This window comes from Colossoma macropomum, unplaced genomic scaffold, assembly GCF_904425465.1.
Source record: "Colossoma macropomum unplaced genomic scaffold, Colossoma_macropomum, whole genome shotgun sequence".
Taxonomy (NCBI): Eukaryota; Metazoa; Chordata; class Actinopteri; order Characiformes; family Serrasalmidae; genus Colossoma; species Colossoma macropomum.
The window spans coordinates 36,339,260-36,361,851 of record NW_023494785.1 but is presented as its reverse complement, the minus strand read 5'-3'; the positions used below and the strand labels follow the sequence as shown (position 1 = coordinate 36,361,851).

General features: G+C 38.6%; 1 protein-coding gene across 1 annotated transcript in view; it reads left to right on the top strand.

Annotated features, from left to right (window-relative positions):
- The first annotated feature begins 350 nt into the window (after positions 1 to 350).
- si:dkey-246i14.3 (ephrin-A4) overlaps positions 351 to 22,592 on the top strand; it is a 94,509-nt gene continuing 72,267 nt past the window's right edge. The window contains exon 1 of the mRNA XM_036592877.1: positions 351 to 494. Within this exon, the coding sequence (XP_036448770.1) occupies positions 373 to 494 (122 nt within the window). The 5' untranslated portion in view covers positions 351 to 372. The remainder of the gene's footprint in view (positions 495 to 22,592) is intronic.

Sequence of the window (22,592 nt, the reverse complement as noted above, 5' to 3'; positions counted from 1 at the left end):
AGCTTTTTTACTTCCAAAGTGTCTCTGAGAAGTTATTTCCTCAGGCTTGTCAATGAAATGTGTCAAACTGGAGGAAACGCCCGGAGCTTCTCGGAATACGGCTGTTCTGAGTGAAAAAGTTAGCATTGTTTTCCTGAACAGACTCGGTTTTCAGGTAACTTTTAGCTAGGCTCGACTTTCCTGAGGTAAATGCTGGGCTTTCAGGACTTTGGGAATATCTGTGAGAGGCTTTCTACTGTCAGAAGGTGCTGATGAAAAACTCGCCTGACGTGACTTCGAGTCAGCTCTTTTGCCTCAGTGCCACCTAAATACCCCACAATACTTCTCAAACAGAGGCCAAGAAGAAGGACTACTCTCGGGCTGGATGCAGCTATGAGTTTTCCCCGGTGTCCTGGAGCTCCTAACGTCCTCACACTGCTGGTTCTGCTCATACATGTGCTTTCAAGCGCTTTAGCCAAGAGACACGTTGTCTACTGGAACTCCACAAACACGAGGTAAGTGAAGAAGACCACTAGAGAGTACCAACTTAAAGTCGGTTTTTTGTTCTCCAGCTTCTTGTGCGAATTTTTCCGTTCCACCTTAAGTGGTGCAGCAGTTACGTTCTGGCGCCTGAGGCTCCAGGCTGTAACTACTGCACCGTTTAAGGTGGAACGGAAAAACTCGCACAAGAAGCCAACTTCAGCCTCTTGCTTTAAAGGTTTTAAAGTAGAACTCCACTGGTTTTTTAACGTTTCTGAATAATTTACTCCTTGAGATGTAAACAGACATTCAGAGTGGCTTGGCGTGAAATGGTTCACTATAGAGAAACCTACAGACTCTTATTTCTTTACAGTGGTGGTGAATGGAACCAGGGATCACAATGTCTACAACACATACAGCCATTTTATTTGCTATCCAAACCAACCACTGAGCCTCCACGTGTCTTAATATGTAATGTTGGTGATGGTAAAATAGTCTTAAATCTGAAAAAATACGTTTTCTTTGGGGTCTATTTGTCCCACAGTGCTCTGCATGTACCTCTCTACCATGTGTGGGTAAAATAAATGGATTCAAATACATCTTAAGCCAAAGCTTGATCACAACCCTGTCATATAACAATGTGTCGGACATCAGGCAGTGTATATCTAACCATTTCATGTAGTAAGATTCTGTGAGGGAGTTTTTAGAGATGGACGTCTGGTTCCTGTCACCACCACTGTGAACAATTCTGACTTGGCAAGTTTCTCTGGAGCACAGCACTTCACACCAAACTGCTCTGAATGGTTTTGTTTACATCTTAACCATTTAATTATGTCAAATTTTAGAAAAGTCAGTGGAGTTCCCCTTTAAGAAACTTTTGCCTGTGCATGAAGTCCATAAATCACTAAAACGGCTCCCTGCTTGTATGTGCTCTGTGAGAAATGATTTGTTGGGTTAACTACAGCAGAAGTAGCCCAAGTGAAGTGGTTGGCTGACCATTAGGGGTTCACTGAGTCTAAAATAATAGGCTGTGTTAACCCATTTGTAAAACTGAGTGTGAACCACTCTGGGACTTGAGCGAAGTTCTAACACGGGGAGTCTAAATCATATTAGACGAACCACAGAGGAGCTCTGTTGCTTCATGTCTGTTGGCACGCACACACACCTGGTTGTGTGTTTGGGGACCTGCCATGTCTGTGGCTCTGCAGGAGTTTAATGGGGGTCATTTGGTGCACCACTGTGTGGTTCACCTACCTGTCCAGGTGCTGCATGGGTTCTTATTGGTTGCTTTGGTTTAAAAGGGCCTGAAGGGCCAGGTGCGCTCCGCCCAGCTCAGCAAGGCTTGGACAGATAACAGCTGCCCAGAAGGGTGTGTGCACAGAAAAGTAGCTCAAGTAAAGTGGCTGCCTGAGCATTTGAGTCTGAGACCCAAATAGTAAGTTAAAGGGCAATTCCACCAATTTTTTTTTGTTCAAAAATTCTGCTTAAATAAATCATTAAAATGTAAACAAAGTCAGTCACGGTGGTTTGGTGTGAAATGCTCGGTTCTAGAGCAACTTTGAATCAGAACTGTTCACAGTGGTGGTTAAGGGAGGCAGATGTATGGACCATAAAGCCCTTACACAGAAAGTTATAACCTGAAATGGCTAAGAATACACAGCCTGGTGCTTATGACACTGTTTTACAACATGTCTGAGGTGAGGGTTTGGTCTGAAATGTATCTTTCAAAATTTGCACTATATATAGTAGTATAGTATATAGTAAATAAAAGGGCTATATTTGCATTGTAGACATTGCGACCCCTGGTTCCTATCAATTCCATTGAAAAGAACATCTGAGTCTGTAAGTTTATTGATAAAGTGTCATTGCACATCAAAACAGTCTTGTTTAATTCTCAACCACTGAATTATGCAGACATTTTGAAAACTCGGTGGAATTCCCCTTCAACTCAAATTGAACACTGTTGGCGAACCTATGGTAGCTAAAGATGAGAAGTTCTAACAAAGTCTATAATTTATTAGGTTAATCCCAGCCAAAACATGCACATGCTCAAGACCCTCTTCACGCCTCAAACTAATTATAGGTTATAAAAAGGGCTGTGCTGGTTGTGCAGTTGTTGACCAGCAATAGTCTTGGAAATAGTTTTAGTATTCTAAAGCAAAGCAGCCCCTATTTATGACAGTAATAGGAGTTTTACACTTTTTTTAAGCCTGAGCCTGGGTCTCATTAACAGACTAATAAAACAGCAGCAAGAAAGACAGCAAGAAAGACCAACATATTGAGAATTATTAAATAATATTTTAAATAATATTTGCATCATAAAAAAGACAAATTTGCACCAGTTATAGGGACACTGTAAACAACAGTTGGTGTATGGTGTATTGGAGGGCAGTCCGTTATGACATCATTTTATTTTATTTATTTTTTCGTAAACAAATTGACGGCAACACAGAGTTACTAAACTGCTTATGCATTTCTTTTGCCATAAAATACACGTGCCTTTGTTTTGAAATTGTACAAAATGCAGGAACAGACCACTGACAGTGAAGCCAAACATTGGGTTTCTAATCCTAGTGCAATCCAAGAGCCTGATGAGCGCAATAATAATGGCTGCACTCCAGAAACCAGAAAGGTGTTTGTGTTTCTTACATTAGTTCTGTAGTCCAGCTAGTCATTCTGTGGTTCAGCTCACACCCACAGCTGGGTCATGTTTAGTCTTGTTTCATGCTGTGAAGTGGTTTGTTTAATCCAGATTCCTCAGAAACAGTCTGTGTAAACGCAGATGGAGGCTGGAACATTTATTACTGTGCATGATTGTTCTTCACACACGAAAAATGCAATCATTAAATATTCACAGAGGGTCGGGAAGGTGTAAAAATGTGGTTACCATAAGTAAAATAATGATTACCTCTTTAAAACCAGGCTAGTGGCAGGGTTTGAGGCAGGGGTGGGCAGTATGATGTTATTGTGGTAAATTGAATTACAGTACTATTATGGGTATCTTACTTTTAGGACACTGAACAGCTGTATATATCATTAAAAAATGAGATTAAGAGCACTTACAGAGAGCCTTTAAACAACAACCACCAGTGTAGGGCAAGTATAAACTGCATAGTAACTGATTGGATGTCAGCCCATTATGGCATCATCTTATTTTATTTATTCATTTTCACCAGTTCTTCGATATTTTCTTTTTTTCTTTTCCTTTTTAAATGGTTTGTATTTGGAAAATTTCACTTGAATAAAACAAAACGTAATACTCATAGTCTTTATTAAACATAGCACTACTGTTTCACAGTACTTTTGGTGCGTTTTCTCCATTCCAGTTCGTTCACAGACCTCAAAAAACTACATATCATAATACATATTGAGTATAATGATAAAATCTTGATGTATTGTGAGTGCTCTGTGGTTGCATGTAGTGAAAGCTTAGTTACACAGCCTGGGAAAAAGCATTCCTTTCCCTTCTCCAAGCACTTTTGGCATAACTGTAGGTTCCTTCCTGTGCCAGTGTTGTTGAAAAGCTATGTGGTGAGCCATGTGACAGTAATAGTTGACTGCAAAGGCCGTATATGCTAGGTTAGTTTCTGCACAGATACTATTTGGAGGTGGGGGGGAACATTTCTTGCACAAACAGCAGCATAATCAGTACTGGGCTGAGTCATGGTAGAATCATTTTGGACACTTGAGAATAAACCATCTGATATCGTGAGCATAGGGAGCATGGAATATTTTACCTTTCTGGTGGCATTTCAACATGTCATAGGCCACTGGATGCAATATGTAGAAGGGTTACTCTTCATCCGACTTGCTTGTGTGGTTTCTGTTGCTGTATGACATAGTAATGTCTATGAAAGTGGACAAACGTACAGTTTCAGTACTACTATTTTTTAATATGCAGCCTTTATAGATAACCATATGTTATACATTGTCAGAAACTACAGTAGCAAGTCTATTTGAGACTATTGAACACCTCAACACCATTTCAGGCAAGTACAGTTTGCATGATGCTAATAGATGGCTATAGCTTCCATTACTTGTTAGCCACATTAGCCTCGTAGCTCCAGGTCAGATCTAAAGAAGCTGACTTCAGACCCTAAATGTGTCTTGGCTGAGCCACTACATTTAGTGGACGTTTGATTCTTGGCCAAACCATCACTTTAATAAACGTCGAGCTTGAAATCCGTGCAGGGCAGCCATGTTTTTTGCCTGCGGAATTACATCGTGACAGCCTCTCTCTAAGAGTAAGTGCTCTCTTGAACTACCTTCACCCTCACACATCTCCTATCTGCCACGATACACTTTGTGTTTCCTCCTTTTTGTTATTTGCTCTGTAATCTGCACGTCTGCCTTTTCCCAGAGTGGCTGAGTGGCGCTGGAGAACATGATACTCGTGGTTATAGTGTGCGTTTTGAGACGGTCTGTTAGGTAGATAAACTTCAGAACATGCTCTTCTCTCTTATCTGCCTTACAGCTCCCTCGCCATGTCCATTCTCCTGCTTTGCTTTTCTCTTTCCTCCTGGCTCTCCCTTTCGGAGGATATAAAGTGAAGCCGCTTGCTGACTAGACAGACTGACCCCCTGAATTTTAAAAGGAACACAAGTCATTAATTTACAATGCCAACGGCATTCAGGAGCCATGCGCACTTTGATATGCACATAAACTGTACATTTTATGTGTTCTCTCTCTCTCTCTCTCTCTCTCTCTCTCTCTCTCGTTTCAGTTCGTGGAAAGGAAGTATTTTACGATTTAGCACTTATTTGCTCAAATTTAAAAGATTTTTTTCCATTTAAAGTAGTGTATTTGGGTGGAGCAGACAAAACAAGTTTCATCAGAATATATTTATTGCTTTAAGTAGTTTAGTACTATTATTCTAAACTCTAAAAGAACACTCACCAGGTGCGTATTTCATTACAATGAATTTAATTAATCCTGTTCAAATTGGATTTAGTATGTGAAATGTTTAATTAAATCATTGTACTCATAGTTTTTGGCTGTTTTTTTGACTGTTTTGACTGTTTTGTTCAATGTAGCGCTACTGGAGCTTGTTTTGTCTATTCCAACTTATACATGTTTTTGCTGTCCAAAGAAACAAAAGAAAGAAAAGTTTCTCCAAAATGGTAGCTTTACATGTAATGAAGATATTTTATTCCAAGTAATTTTGGGGCGTTTTATTGGTCCATTCATTATGAAATGATGGTGTAGAGGACAGCCACTGTGTTCAGATGATGCAGAAAACTAAAAATCGACAAAAATGGAAATTTTCTGTGTTTTTCTTTGGACAGCAAGGATATTTGAATATGTTTTTGTCTTATTGCTCATCCCCTAATGTGCACCTGAAAGATCCTGAGATTTCTGTAGAACGAACATAGTTTCCAATTTTTCATTACTAATATCCAGTGAGAGCAACAGCGGCTGCATGTTTGAACCACAAAGTGTGCTGTATAAATCATGTATATCGTACATTCAGTGAGTGGCTTTTGTTACAGTGGAGGCTCTTGAGGGGAACTGGAGCTTTTTTATGTGCTGTTTGCTGCTTGATTCAACATCTGTGAGCTCTGTTCAGCGTAGTCAGCCGAAGGTGTTGACGGTATTGCTTTAGCCATTTAAAGCCATTTAAAACCTGTATTTGAACAAGAGGGCGCTGCATACATACCGCACTCTGCAGCTGGGCTTCAGCCTGCGCAACGACAGAGGGTTTGAAGGATTAAGCTAAGAAAATGTTAAGAGCGTTAAGACCAAGTGCTGTTAAAACTGAAACATATTGTCAGTATTATGGCAAAATATAAGTATATAATAATCTCTCTGAAAAGATAAGTTTCATAGAGGAAGGATCCATCTTTAATGTATGTTTAATGAGATGTTATTCCAAGTCATTCTGGAGCGTTTATATTTGTCAGTTCATCATGAAACGCAAAGGACAGCTGATGTTCTCAATGCTGTTTTAAAAAATTAAGAGGTTACATTTTTAGATGTGACATCCTGAGTATTACAGGCTTATTATTCAGTAATTACATGGAAAAACAATACAAACTAATTGAGTAATTCTTTAGTTATGAGGAACGGAACCTTGGATCTAACAGTTGGTCCTGGGCATTTAAACAGTAGCAAGAACACCTCTCTCTCTCACTCTCTCCCACTCTGTCTCACTCATATCAAGTTCAATTCAAGCTTGTGTACAATATGTACAATACGTGCAATAGTTGGGTACAAAGTGCATAGAAATGGAATGTATAATGATTTAACTGTTTGTATCAGACTCTTTTTTTTCATTCAGTTCAATTCAAGGTTTACCGGCGTGAGTTTACAATAGAAGGTTACAAAGCACATAGAAATGGAATGTTCTATAATGTGTCTCTCTCTCTCTCTCTCTCTCTCTCTCTCTCTCTCTCTCTCTCTCTCTCTCTCTCTCTTTTACCTCTGTGACTCACTCACTTAACAAGTTTGGACACATTTTTAATACTCCCTGAAATACCAGTGTCTCTTTTTCTCTCCACCTCCTTTTTCTTTGCCTTTGCCTTCATTCCTGGGCATTTTTCAGATCATAAAAATCAAGTCTAGTATTTTAAAAGCCCTTTCAGAAATTAATCACAAATTAATACTCCGAGAACGACTGAGAATTTCATATTATTAAGTCCAGTGGAAGTCAGAGTAATTTCAGTTGTGTTTATGCATAATTGAGTCAATTGTCTCTGCGTGAATGTTAATGCATGCGTAAAAGCGCGTCTCTGTCTGTCTCCCTCTGTGTCACGCACACATAGGCGCACACACACGCACGCGCACACACACACACACACATGCACAGAGACAATGCCATGCGTTTTCCTCTGTAGAGGGTGGGACAGCGTGTCTTTTAGAGTGAACGCACCCAGGCACATGCACATTCAAATTAGCGGCTGCAAACCGACTGTAATTTTGCTCAATCAGAGCTGCTGTGATTGCGCCTTCCAAGCACGCGGACTTCCGCAGACTAATTCGCCCAGAGTCCCCACTATTCTTCCTCCTCCTCCTCCTCCCCCTTCTCCTTCTCCTCCTCCTGTCGTAAATTGTTAGTTACAGCAACCTGTGAGATGCAATCAACAAAAAAACCTACTTCGAAATAATTACTTTCTTGTCTTTATCCCTACCAGCAGTGCCTGTCAAAGCACAATAAGCTTCTCTTTCTCTTTCTCCTTATCACGTTGTTGATTTTAACTTGTGTGGTGTGTATATATATCTGGGCTACCTGGATTTGCATCAGCGTGGAGGGGTTACAGATGAGGTGAAATGAATGGTCTGCAGGCATTTTAGTGCAGTAGACCAGCATCTTCTAAATTTTAGATCTGCATGTGTCATTACAAAGAAATCATAGTTCTGTTAAATGGAATCCAGTGCAGCACAGTATGTGAAATATTGATCACAAATCATTGCATTTATCATTTCTCTAGGTTCTTTTTTGGCTGTTCCTCCAGCTCAGATTTCTGAAAAAATAGTATTGTGTTTCGTAAATACTTTAGGTTTTCTGCTATTATTTTTTTGCCAAATCGCTGATACAAATGCAGTATGTCCTGTAATATATATTAAAATGCATAAATGTAAAACTTTGATGTGGTGAAAGACTAGTCATACTTTTTCAATACTACAATAGAGTAAACAATCCAGTACTGTAACTGTTGATGCTTTCAACTCATTATTTAAATAGGCCAACACTACATTGATGTTTACTCTATTTACAGGCTGAATGCCTAGATTTTTAGGCACCAAATAAAAAAAAACACTGTTTAGAGAGTGATACCTCAGCATACTTTGATACTAAGGTGCGATACTTTGGTATTAACCCTTGTGATGCTTAATATAAGTCAGAATTCTGGTAAGGAGTTCAATCGTGAATGCCTTGATTAGTCTAAATACCCATGAAGCACTCCTCTATGATTGGTCAGTATGCTAACAACACAGAATAAACAATTTTAGGGTCTTCTGCAATATCAGCATATCAGCGAAGACCAATACTGCGAGAACGACTAAACAATATATTGTGCAGCCTTCATGCGCCTGGGGAGGTGTATGACACTGATTATGAAGTGAAGTATCTTTTGCTGCTCTTGGTTTTAGTCTGAACTCGCAAACCTCTGCATTTCCAGAAATGTTCTATTTTGAGTGGATGTTGCTGAATAATGCACTCTGCCTAGTCTTAATTAATGTCAATGGAAAAATATATAAATATATGAAAGGTCACCTTTTTCCTCTTACATTTATTGATCTCCACCACCTCATATCTATTGCGTGATGAGTGTTTACATATGTAATAAGAATTGTAGTCTTTAGATCTAATCTATTCATAATTATGTTCGCCTTCTCAGCTCATAATTATGAGTCTGTACCGAGGTTTAAGGAGTTCATGTGTGCGGGGGCAAGATATTTTTGCATGATTTCCTTCTCGTCCCCCAAACGTTCATCTATCACTTTTCACTCTAAAGGACACCTGGCCCACTGGGTATAGGGAAAGTTCAGAAATTGTACCCAGCAATTTTTCAGCCTCTAACCTTCCCTCATGGACATATTGGCCGACTAAAAGCTGTCTTCACACAAGCCTCAGCGGAAGCTAAATTTCCACTTCCAAGACTTCGCAGTCTTCATTACCGCAGACGAAAAAGCAATGATGAAATCAGCACAGGCTTGTACGGAGTTACAAATTGATCGGTGAGCGGGGAAAGGGCCTAAATACATAACTGGTTTGTGATTATAAATGTTTTGAATGTATGTTTCAATCAGATTATTCAGGGTGATTAGGTTTGGTAGCCTAGCTCCACACAGCGAAGAAAGAAACTGCATGTTTTTTCGGCCCGCCTGGATATTTGGCTAATGTCGATAGCCATTCCCCATGCAGATGTTTATCAGCTCCATTGCACCATTATCTCCCACCTCCATATTGACCAGTTGCGCTTCTACCAGCAGGGCTGCATCAATATCACACAATTTTCCTTCATGTGCCTCGTTTTTGGGTGTATGTGCTGTTGCATCATTAGAACAGAGCCTCCGTGGCAGACAGTGGCCTGAATGTGTCTGCTGAGAGATAAAATGAAACATTTCTTTTTGCATACCTCTTACTGATGTGTGTGTGTGTGTGTGTGTGTGTGTGTGTGTGTGTGTGTGTGTGTGTGTGTGCATGCGTGTGTGTAAGCTAAACAGGTTTTGTTTTGGTTCATTGAACGCTTACACCAGGAAATAATAGGTGTTGCAACATGGCTTCTTCTGCTAGTGTCTACTAGTTCCCATCAGCCATAACTTGGCACTTACTTCAGGATCTGAGGCAGTTTTATTATGTGATTGAGCAAGTCTGATTGGCTTGAAGCAATAGATGGGGAAACTAATGCTACATTTCAGCATCCAACCATTTGTGACTCATGCCTGGATGATTTCTTCAGAAGAAAATAAGTATACATGTGAAATTGAAACTTTAAAATGGAATGTTTTTTATACTAACCCCCCAGAAAATCAAGGTTACTTTATACATGTACAAACTGTGTTCAGACTCTAATACCGACAGTTCCACTGACGGTGTCGACCAGTTAAATTTTATATGTTCAGAAATGACATAAGTAGTAAAGTTGGGCAAAAGAAACTAAATATTGTGGTGTATATCATATGATTAAGGCCCAATCCCATTTCTTATTTTTATCACTGCCCCTTGTTTGCGAGTGCCTTCTTGTCCCTTGGAACTGAGCCCACCCCTTGTCAAATGACAGAAACCAAAAGCCTAATTAGACAGCGCTTTATTGACTGATGTAAGTTCTCAACTGTCACATTTATTAAAATCAAACAGCAGAAACGTAATGTGAAGACAGCAGATGTCTTAAACAATGTAAATATTCAGTCACCATGAGCAGAGCTTACCACCATTCAAAGCAGATTTCTTAGGGTTTGTTAATTAGCTCTTATTTTTCATCATTTCTCTTCACAGTGTTTTCAACCTTTGGATGCACTGATATGGGAATTCTGGGCTGATGTCTGTAATCTAGTTCAGAATTTCTTAGTGTTTGGTCTCCATTTTGCTTTAATTACGGCCTGCACTCAAGCTGGCATGGACTCTGCAAGTTTGTGCAAAAGCCTCTGATGAGTAGATCAAATCCACCTTCGAGTCATGAGCTTCAGTGGAAGGAATGACAAATCAGTGCGGTCAGTTTGAATAGTAACCTGGAAATATTTCTGCTTATTTCTATGATTTACTCGTCATGACCTTTTCTTTGTTTTTTTTTGTTTTTTTTTAGCAAAATGTTCAACTTTCTGTTTTAGGTTTAAATGAAAAGTGGTCTCAGATATTTAAATCCTGCTGTATCTCAGTGCTGATACATAAACATTTGTACAGTTGTAGAAAATGGGACAAAATCAAGCTGGATTAGCATCTTCCAAAAAGTAAAACTAGAAGATTACAAATGAGCCCAGTGTCACCTAAATGTTCTGAAAATAAATACGTCATCAAATATTGATTTGAAATATCTGTCCTGATGCTGATGAATTCTTTAAAAGTAATTACCTGCTGATACCGATATAGTTTTGATATCATTGTGCATCCCTAATTTTAACCGTGATGGTGTTTTGTGTTAATATTTTCTCGGGCTGTCCTGGATACCATTTTTCAGGCTCCAGTGCTTCTGCATTAATGAACAGTGAATATTTGAAGCTTTGTCCCAGGGCAGGTGGGTGGGGTTGAGAAAGTTGTTCAGAAAATCTGCGTCCGACGCCTGTGTTGAAAGCACATCCGCGGCTTCATCCACTGTAAAATCGTACTCTTCAGGCTTCCTCACAGAGCGCTGAAGCGCTCACAGCACAGCTTCACTTCATCTTCCAGGCCCGCTAGAATGTACGGGTTAACCAGCGCTTCATGCAGGTGGTCCAATTCGAGGGCATACATCTCGGCCCTAGGATGGGTCCAGTGCAGTGGGCCACTGTTTGCAGTCGCCGTGGGAGTACATGCTGTCTAGCACCACGTTAGCGTGATGTCAGGCGCCGAGCTGAGAGGATATATTTGAGTGCAATTAAAAAGTATTAATATAGTCAAAAAACTAATAAAATGAATTGTGGTGTTGCTACACCACACTGTAAGTAGACCCATTTACACCTGGTCACTTCATGTGACCACTGACTGGATTGTATCCTGATAAGATTATAGCCACATGCATTTACACTTGACAGTCAAATGCATCTCTGGTTAGTCAGACAGAAATCCAATTGCTGTGTGAGACAGAATATGCAAATCCACTCATCACCCAGTGGAGAAACTGATGCGTTTACACTGCTGTAGCTCAAATACATCTCAGTCCACCTCCTGAAGTGGTTGAAGTGATTAGATTTGTGTCTGTTTTAAGTGCGTCTTGGGTGCGTTTACACTTCCTTTTTTTTTTGGCTTGGCCTTATCCGGATATAATACTGATACTCAAAACACATGCAGTGACCAGGTGTAAATGGGCTTGAATTGTTTACGTTGGGCTGTTTTAGGTTAATTCGTACACAGACTTTTATGTTGAAGAATCTAAATATAGGTGGAATGGTGGGTTTTCTGCAGTAGAAGCAGAGGCCTGCGGTTTTAGCTGTTAGTGCTGGAAAGGGTGTTTCTTCTCACCTGTGCTGTTTTCAGTGAATTAAAAGTAAAAGTAACCATCGTCTAAGTTTCTCCCAAGAAACCTGGACGTTACAGTATATTGCCGCTCGCTGTTATTCATAGCCTACATTAAAAAAACAAATATCCAAATCCCAAAATTAAAAAACAAATACCTACTCAAAGAACGAATATCTGAATATTCTAGTCTTTGGCTGTAATGTTTACCATTCCAGCCTGTGTTGGTCTTGCAAGCAAATTGATATGGCAAGCCTAATTATTCTCATGTATAAATATTGCCAACAATATAAATAATTTGTTAGGTATTTTCACCAATATTGGTTTATTTTTTTATTTTCTTTTTACTGGCCAAATAATCGGTCGAGCCCGACTACAAACATGCAGTTTTTTTTCTTTTATGGAGGAAAATGTCCACTTTCACATTTTTCTTTACGTTGTGTTTTGACCCTTATAGGAAGAATCCTTCATGTGCTCCGTCAAACTCACACTTACCATGTTGAGTGGCTGCTGATTGGACCTGTGGCGTGCGGAACTGTTTTCATCGAGCTGTAGGGGTCTTCCTGAGTGTTTTCCATGTGCCTGAGTGAATGGTGCATCTTGGGTGTGCTCAGTAGGATTTGTTGTGGATTGATGTGAAGTGTTTTGCTATGTTGTTCTGAATCAACCCCCCCAACAAGTTCCCCTCTTCCTCCCCCACAGAACCACCTTGAACTGTGAGCCGCCATAAGCACACACACATGCACGCACTCCTTGGAGAAAACTGAATTACTGAAGGCTGTGGAGGTATTACTGCGTTTGTGAAATTGCATTAGCGTGGCGGAGAGGTATCGGTGGAGATATTACATTTCCAGTGCTGCCTGTCGTGGGGATCAATTGTGGATTGGCAATCTCATTGTCTCTTTTTCACTATTACACATGCAGGGGTCCTGCCTTAAAGAAGCTGCTTTCTCAAGGGAGCATACACCAACCCTTAAAGTGATGGTTCAGAAAAAATCTAATTTACACAATTCCCTCTTACACCAAATGTAGTCAGTCAGCCAAGACGTGTTTGGTGTCTGAAGTTGCCTTTTTTTTTTTCTCGCTGGAGCGTTGAGACTCACGTGGCTAACAAGTCACATTAGATGTTAATTAGAAGGTAAAAACTTCTATTACTTGTTACTTGTTACCCCTCCAATTAGCATTGGGAAAATTGTGTGCTTATGTCATGACACATTTGCCTCAAACCATGTTATGTTGTTAAAAGGGAATTCCTAAGTTTTTTGTTTTTTTTTTCACAGTTTCTACATAATTAAATTGTTAAGATATAAACACGAAGAACAGAAATGTGTCATTTCACAGTGGTGGTGCTGATGGGAACCATTTGAAACATTTAATGCCCCTAAAAGCTTCCTCCCAGAAACATCTTATATGAAGTGGTTATGGATACGTAGCCTGATGCAACAATGAGACATTGTCCTACCACAGCTTTACAATAAGGTTTTGGCCTAAAACACATTCCACTCATGGTGGAGAGACACATGCAGAACCCAAAAAACTTATGTAAGGATTACATGTAAAAGCTCAAGTGAAGGTTCATTTTAAATAGGAAGAAAATGACTATATTTGTATTGTAGACATCGCAACTACTGGCTCCCATCACTAAATCAGATTCTGTGGGTTTCTCAACTATTAACTATATCACACCAAAACACTCTGAATTACTTTGTTTACGTCTCAGATTAAATTATGCAGAATTGTGATTGGTGGATTTCAGTGATCTCAAATAGACTTGTTTATGAGGTTTCTGACACTGTATGACGTACTGTTATTTATACAAATTGAAGAAAGTACACCGCACAGCTTTAAAACAGTAGTAGTAGCCAGTTAAAAACAAGCATGTCTTTTTGAAATGACTTAACTATTTGACTTGGTTCATGATGATTCAGCCATGCAGCTTGAGCGATGCTAATTGGTGGGATATAAGTTTCTGTTAATTATTTACTTTAGCTTCATACCTCTAGTGCAAAACTAAAGAAGCAAACCGCAGAGAGCAAACGTGTCTTGACCGGTTGACTATCCGTCATTGTTATATTAACGCCACATGGTATAACATCTAAGGGTGCTTTTCAGAGCATCTAAGGGTGCTGCAGAGTAAACTAAGCAAACCAAATAAAAACGCATCGTCACAAAGGACTGAAAGATTGTCATATATCTATAACTGGCAACTGGAGTCAAATCAAGAGCTGCGATTTGAAAGTGGGGAGATTTACTCGAATGAGCTCTAGGAGCTTGTGAACAGCCTGTAGATTGACTAGTAGTTCCCACTGCTGGTCCTAGAGAACCTTTGTCCCTGCACGTTTCGTTTTTTCCTGCGCCCAACCCACCTAATCCAGCTAATCGACCAATTAACAAGCTCAACAAGTGGATTTTGAAGCAGGAAAAGCACTGAAGTGTGCAGGGCCTGTGAGTAGACAGTCAGAAGCAAACACCCATATGCTATGTGCGTGACAACACAACTACAACTAACTGATAATTGTATGATCTCACTTCAGTTACTCTGCACATTTTCATTCAATCAAATAGAGTACACTCTTAAAGATGCTTTTTCAAGGGTTCTTTAATTTCGCAGTGGTTTTATATAGATCCACGAACACTCAAAGAACCCCTTTCAAAAGGTTCTATATAGAACCATATACAACACATGCTCCATCAATCTGAAGAAACGTTTCACAATGCAAAGAACCCTTTAAGCATGCACATGGTTCTTTGCATGTTCATGGTTCTATATAGAGGCATTGTCTTTACCAAAGTACCCTTGAAGAACCATTTCTAGTGTTGCTAATGTAGCTTTAGTACACACAGACGTAGTTACCTCAACATAAAGGTCAGTTGGTGATGGAACAGAATTTAAGCACTTTAATACAATTCATTTGGGTTTCATTGGAATGAAGTTCTGTTTGGATTAAAGTAAACAGTTTTCATTCATTGATGTACTTTCATTAGTATTTGTCTCTTTTAGGTAAACCAGTTACTTAAAGACAACGTCATTTATTCAATGTTGACGTTTTCAAGTTATAAGCCAAACAACCCAATTTTTTGAGTGTATGTGGAAGCCTCGTGCCAAGAAAGTGGACCTCTTTTTGAACAGATTTACTTGGACCTTAATTTATTAAAAATAATAGCAATTTCAAATATCGGTCATAAAAATGTTGACATTCCCCAAACCATTCAAAAACTCAAACGCAAAGGACGAGGTGTGAAAAGAGCCGAAGTATTTTCTTCACTCTGACATGTCAGCGTGATTATGGCCTGTAGAGCTTTGCCCACTCTCCCTGCAGTTTGGCACCCAGCTGTCTTCACATTCTCTGACCAAAATCTCAGAGTGCGCATTCCTCCTCTGTTTCTGTGGTCCTGTTTGCACTGTGCTTTAGCAGCATTGAGAGAGAAGATCGCACACACATATTCGCACACCTCAGGTATGTTTGAATAAGACTATATAGTGTTTGCCATCATTGTTCCACCGAGGCACAATGAGTGTGTGTTTGGATTGAGAGCAAGAGAATAAGACAAGAAAGGAAAATGAGAGAGATATGCGTATTATTACTCTTTTTATTTCCATTTCTCTAAGCTTCTGTGGACTGACTAGTCGAGTACAAATAAGGAACACACTACAGAGAATATGCATTGCTCTGGTGTTTTGCTATGGTTGTATAGTAGATGTGCCACACTGCAGTGTATGAAACCATACATTTGAAAAAAAAATTTTAATTAAGAGCCCGAGTAAAATTTGACAATTGACAATTATAACCCTCTTTTCCAAAAAAGATGGGACGCTGTGCAGAAAGTAATTAAAATAGGATGTAATGATATGCAAATCATGTAAACCATATTTTTAAAGGAAAATTCCACAAAGACAGCATATCAAAAGTTGAAACTGAGAAATTTTATTGTTTTTTGAAAAGTATATGCACATTTTGAATTTGATGCCAACAACACGTTCCATCATTGGATTTTGTTTTTATTTACATTTTGCACAGCATCCCAACTTTTTTGAAAATGGGGTTGTACATGTACCCTGTTGAAAGTAAGTTTGCACAAACACTTCTGGTTCCCTAAAGAACAATGTTTGAAGAACCTTCCTATAATGTAAAGGACCTATACCAGTTAAAGGGTTCTTCCTGGAATCTTTATGTGGATGTCCTTTTAAACTTTCAAAAGGTTCCTCACACGCACATCTCCTTTGCAAATAATCTAAAGCAGTGGCCCTCAAACTGGCCTTTTAGGCCCCTCCGGACAGTACACAATCCCTACAGGCATATCAAGAGTTAGTATACCCACAGTCAAATGACATATTTTGTACATGTACAAATAAGTTAACACATCCTCTGCAGAGACATAGTTATGTAGTTTTATTTTAGTCCATAATTTCTGTTTTCTAAAAAAAAATAATTAAACCTAAAATATAAAATGCCATAACTTTTGCACAAGCCACATTTTATGTTTTATTGTTTCCAAGTGTGTTAAATTCAGCAAAAAAAATAGTAATTGTACTTAAATTGTGCAGAAGTGTGTTCTCTGTAGAGGATGTGTTAACTGATTTTCACTTTCTAAATCTACAAATATTATTCGACAAGGGTGCCCAAATTTTGCATATGTGGCCTGTCTGGGGACACTGAGGACCGGTTTTAGAAGCACAGCTGTAAAGAAACATCCACTAAAATATTCTTCAGGCAACCGAAAGTGGTTCCTTTATGGCTTTATGCTATATGAGTGTGTAAGTAAGCACTTGAACAGAGACCTTTTCATATTCTCTTGTAATCTTTGATCTTTGTTATTCATTGACTTAAGTGGAAGGGTAAAAGGAGGTGTGCAACAAAACTATTGGTTTATTTTTTTATACCTTGCCGAGCTTTAAACTAAGGGTCATGCTAAGATAGCAGCTAATTAGTGCACAGTTAATCATACACCAGACACAAGTGCTTTTCACACATTGACCCGTTCTGCTAGTTACATATTACACATGTTCTGGCCTATCCAATCACTGTTTGATTGCCCGTAGTAACTCAGTCATATACCCTGCAGAGATGGGAGTGTATTGGGTCAATGGCAGGTCATAAATGATCTAATGTGACCTCCTGCAGGCGCCAGTTGTATCTAACACATCATTTGTGTGGTGATATTTACACCAATTTCTTCAGTACCTGATGGCTGCATGTGCTTGATGGGTTGAACAGCTTTAAAGCAAAATGATGGTTATTATATGGTGAAAAGGTTGATACAGTAGAGATGTGATGTGATGATTATGAAACTCTTTGAAAATGAAGTCTTTTGTGGGATGTGAGCCAGCGTGAGCTGCCAGATATGCTAGACAGATCTGAACTCATGCTCTCTGGGTGCTGGAAATCTTACAAACCCAACATAGCTTGCTTTGTTTAGATTAGTAGAGCAACACCCTACAGGGTTACAACACTTACAGCCCAATGTGTCACCCCCTGTTTAAGTATATATCAGAACATACAAACTTAACTGGTAAAACTGAATGACTGTCATGGTTAGGGCTGGGTATCGTTTGAAAATGTTTGATACAGTTATGATACTTTCAATTCGATATCGATACCATAACGATACTTTTTTCGATGCCTTTTTTCTAATTGTGACAAAAAAAATACAAAAAAGAAAATAATTATTATTATGATTTTCTTTTTCTACTGCATACCAGGCAGGTATTAGTGTTTAATGGCATATCTCTGGATGGGGCTGATACTTGGGATTTAATGCTTTTTTTTAATCTCTCTGAATAAATAAAAACGGAGAGAAAAACATATTCACAAAGCACAAACACGCTATTGTAACCACTGGTATAGGTACACCATAGAGGGATAAAACAACTGATCTATCCCGCATGTCCTACCTAAACCAGGGAGATTCAGCTGACTTATCATGAAATCGTTCTTCAGATTGATGAAGAATGTGCTGTAGATGGCACTATGTAGAACCTTTTTGAAAACAGTTTGGTGACACTTTACTGTAGGGTGCTATTCATAAGGCTACATGACATAAGCTTGTCATGACAACTGACATAACCCTACATAAATGTTTATAAATGCTTATTCCAATAGGCGTCATTCGCTATAAAGGTTATGTTTGCCAATTTTCATCAGTTAGCTAAAGTAGCCTTTATGACAGATGATGCCTGTTGGAATAAGCATTTATAAACAGTTATATCAGTTGTCATTGCAAGCTTATGTAGGTGTCATGTAGCCTTATGAACAGTACCCTGCAGTAGTGTTACCAACATTTTTTATATAGCAGCAAAAAGGGTTCTTCTATTATAAAAAGCTTGATATCGTAACAAGAGAGGAACCCTTTTTGGTGCTACATAGAACCCTTTTAAAAAGGTTCTGTATAGAGCCATCTATAGCCCATTCTTCATCAATCTGAAGAACCCCTTCATGATGCGAAGAACCCTTTAATAATGCAGAGAAGAACGCTTGAAGAAGCATCTTTTTTAAGAGTGTAATTTTAACTGGACCATTATGTTCTGTTATGCTTTTAAAATCACACCTAATGTGTAATGGTAAAAATGGACCAGACACAAACAACATACTGTTGCAAAAAAATCATCTTTATTTTATTTTAGACTTTATTTTTTGATATTATTTGATCACAGCAGCTGTCCTTTAGGTTGTGTGAAAATTTCATGGCGAACGGACCAATGAAAACGCTCCACAATTACTTGTAACAAAATCTCTTCACATTAACTTGCATTTGAAGTAAAGGATGTTTTCGTCTTCTCCTGTAAAGTTGTGATTTTTGGAGATGTGTATATGATAGAGGAAAAGAAAAAAAATGACAAGCGCTTGAACCCTGTGTGTCAGCTATGAAGCTTTGAAGTGGTCTTGACAAGGATAAACGATTTACCCTGTAAAACTTGTAGTTTTTGGAGCAGCACATCCAAAATACACCTGACCTTGGCCAGCATGATTTGTGGTTGTATTGGAACCTGGTGTGGCTCGATTTTGTGCGTGTGTGGGCAGTACAGCCTTCTTATCTTATACCTGAGTGCTCTTATCTGAAGGGAGCGTCCAATTTCTGCAGCTACTTCACGTCTCACGTCAACTCTCCTCCCTTTCGACTGCTTTGGTTTGAGGCTTTAACTCTTTCAGACGTAGATTAAGGCTCCTCAGCTTTTGCAGATCTTTGTATTTTGCATAATCGTGATGTTACACAAAACAAAGGCACTTTACACATTGGATTAAAAGAAAACGACACTGAAAGATGGCTGTTGAAAACTGATTTTAACTGAAATAAAACCTGCCTGAATGCACTACACAGCAGGACTAACTGTACTGCTGTACATTAGCATGATGACTTCAGGAAGTGCTCCACATTGCCAGTCTGGAGTTCGCTAGTTAGAACAATATCTCCACTTTCAGAGGGAAAAAGTGTGTCTTTCTCACTCAAACATTACGGAGGAGCGGAGTGCTAAATACAGCGTGGAGTTTGGAAAGACGGCCGGTCTGATGGGGTTAATAGTGTCTATTTTATTCCTCTGAGTTGAACTGCAGCCTGTGTTGGGCTGCAAACATTAATTTCATAGCTTCATGCTTACACGACCAGTTCATGTTTCAATTTGTAATTCATCATTCGCTTTTCTTCCCCCATTAACCCCACTGTTCCAGCAGAACACACTGAATACCTCTCTCACTCTCTCTCTCCTTCTGTCTTTCTTTCGTTCCTTCCTTTTCTCTGTCTTTATTTTTCATTCTCTTATTTTTTCTCTCCTTCTGTCTCTGTTCTTTTTTCACCTATTTTTCTTCCTTTCTCTGTCTCTTTGTTTCTTTATCTTTCTTTCTTTCTTTCTTTTTCTCCTCTTCTATCTTTTCTTGCTTTCTTTCTCTCTCCTTCTGCCTCTTTTTGTTCCTTCTTTTCTTTGTCTTTTCTCTTTCTCTTTTTCTGTTTTTTTCTCTACTTCTGTCTCTTTCGTTCATTTTTTCACTTTTTTATTGTTATTTTCTTCCTGTCTCTGTCTCTTTCGATTTCTTTCTTTCTTTCTTTCTTTCTTTCTTTCTTTCTTTCTGTTTTTCATTCTTTCTTTTCCCTCTTTCTCTTTTTCTTTTCTTGCTTTCGTTCTCTCTCTCCTTCTGCCTCTTTCTTTTGTTTCTTCTTTTCTCTATCTTTTTTCTTTGTCTTTTTCTGTTTTTTCTCTCTTGTGTCTTTTTTGGTCTTTCTTTCTTTCTTTCTTTCTTTCTTTCTTTCTCTTTTTTGTTCATTCTTTCTTTGTCTCTTATTTGTTCGTTCTTTCTGTCTTTCTTTTTTTCTGTCTCTTTTTTTGTTCGTTCATTCGTTCTTTCTGTCTCTTTCTTTTCGGCTCATTCTTTCTTTATTTCTTTCTTTCTTTCTTTCTTTCTTTCTTTCTCTTTTCATTCTTTTCTAACCTCTCTTTTTTGTTCTTTCTTTTTTCACTCTTATTGTTATTTTCTTTCTGTCTCTTTCTGTTTTTTCTCATCTCTCTCTCTCTCTCTCTCTCTCTCTCTCTCTCTCTCTCTGTGTGTGTGTGTGTGTGTGTGTGTGTGTGTGTGTGTGTGTGTGGTAAAGGCATTATGCCCACTCTGATGGAGGAAGGAGAGGGCATTAGGCAGAGGTGGTAGAGAACGAGTGAACAGCTTTTCCTCTCCCTAAACGGCAGGGGAGCTCCTCTGGGGGTGAGAGAGAGAGACGGGGGGAAAGATGTCAGCAGGTATTACTATCAGTGTCGTGATGCAGGAGAAAAAACACACATCGGCGTTTCAGAGCCTGAAGGGAAGAAGTTTTGGGAAGAGGGCTGACGTATCGGTCTGTGGGGTGTTTTTGATACGTTTTTAGGACAAAAATTTCTCAACTTTGTGGGAAAAACAGAGCTAACAGACAAAATCAGGTCAGTTTTGCTGCGCTTTTTACACAAGCGACAGTCGTATGCGTAAGTTTTATATTTTGTTGACTAAGTGAAAATAACACATCTTCTACACATTTTAATGCACACTTACTTTTTATTTTGCTAAGTTTAACATATGGGGAGGGCCAAAATGTGGCACATTTCCTGTTTTATGGTCTTTTTTTCTGATTTTCTTAAACTTGGCAAATAAGATCAATTTGTACACTAAAATTTACAGAAAAATGCCATATTGAAGTGTATTCCCCGTAGAGAATGTGTGGACTTTTTTTTGTATAATTTTTTTAACTGAAGTTAAGGTTAGGTAAGTGGCATAGACCCAGGATTACGCTTACAAAACTTTAACGATATGGACATAACATGCAATCTAACTAATATCTCCTTTTAAGCAAATAGCAAAATACACAAAATACTAAAGCACCATTCATTATTTCACACTGTAAAAAGAAAGAAATACTGACAGCTACTTGCATGAGAACTGCAAGCACTTTTTAGTGTACTGAAAAGCCAAGAAACAGTCTTCCTTACTTTACCAACTTGTTCTGTAAAAGTTACAAAAACTAAATTAATATATATATATATATATATTTCTTTTTTTATTATTATTATTATTATTATTATTATTATATAGGCTAGGGGTCACAACCCAAATGTTAAGAAGAGCCATTTTGTCCTTTCAACAAAAATCAAACCACCTTGGGAGCCACAACATTTTATATCCATTTTACTGTCTTGGCTGTACATGTGTCTCAGCATGTGCTGATGTGCTAGTATAGGATAAAAATATAATATAAACGAACACACAGACTTTGCTCTGCTTTAAGCTTCAGCTCAGCTATAGACGCCTTTCTCACATCTCCGGCAGGAAACGTTTCCTCAAAAGTAGAACAGTTTCTTGTAAAATGTCTTTCAATGTTCGATTTTTGTAAGAATGTAACTGCTGTGGCATTTAACGGGAACCGGAAAATTCAAACCAACTTTTTATTGTTTGACATATCAGGAAATCAACTAAGTGATTATAAACACAAATAAGTCCATTCATCTCCAAATTATCGATGTTCGTGTTAAATCTCTCTCTTTGCCTTTTCATTATTTACTAGCTAGGCCGACTGTTGTCTGCAGTGCTATGGTGACTAGCAGTCTGTGCGCCAGTTTTTGGGGTTAAAGGTTGGTGATTTCGCAGTTATGCATTAACTCCAGCGTTTAAGATCATTTATTGTTAAAACTGTTAGATCGATCAGCAGAGCTTTATTTTACTGCAAAGCAGGATTATTTTATTTTTATCTATAAATCTAATTCTGCTGTGGAGCCGCAACAGGGCAGTAAAAGAGCCACGTGTTGCCGACCCCTGATATAGGCACACAAGAACAAATAAATATTTTAGTTTATTTTATGTCATCAGTTATTAAATAGATTGTTGTGACAGTCATTACTGCCTCGCGTGCTTAACACAATACTGGGTGTGAGAACAATCCAAATGTTTGATGCGGTTTTACAGGCTTGTAGTTCAGAATGGAGGAGTTTTGAGCCGTGCACGTGTGTGTTTCATAATTGGTTGTTTTGCTTAATGGTTAAGTTACTTGTCCCTCACATGGGAAGATTTGATCTGTCATCACAGCTCTTAAT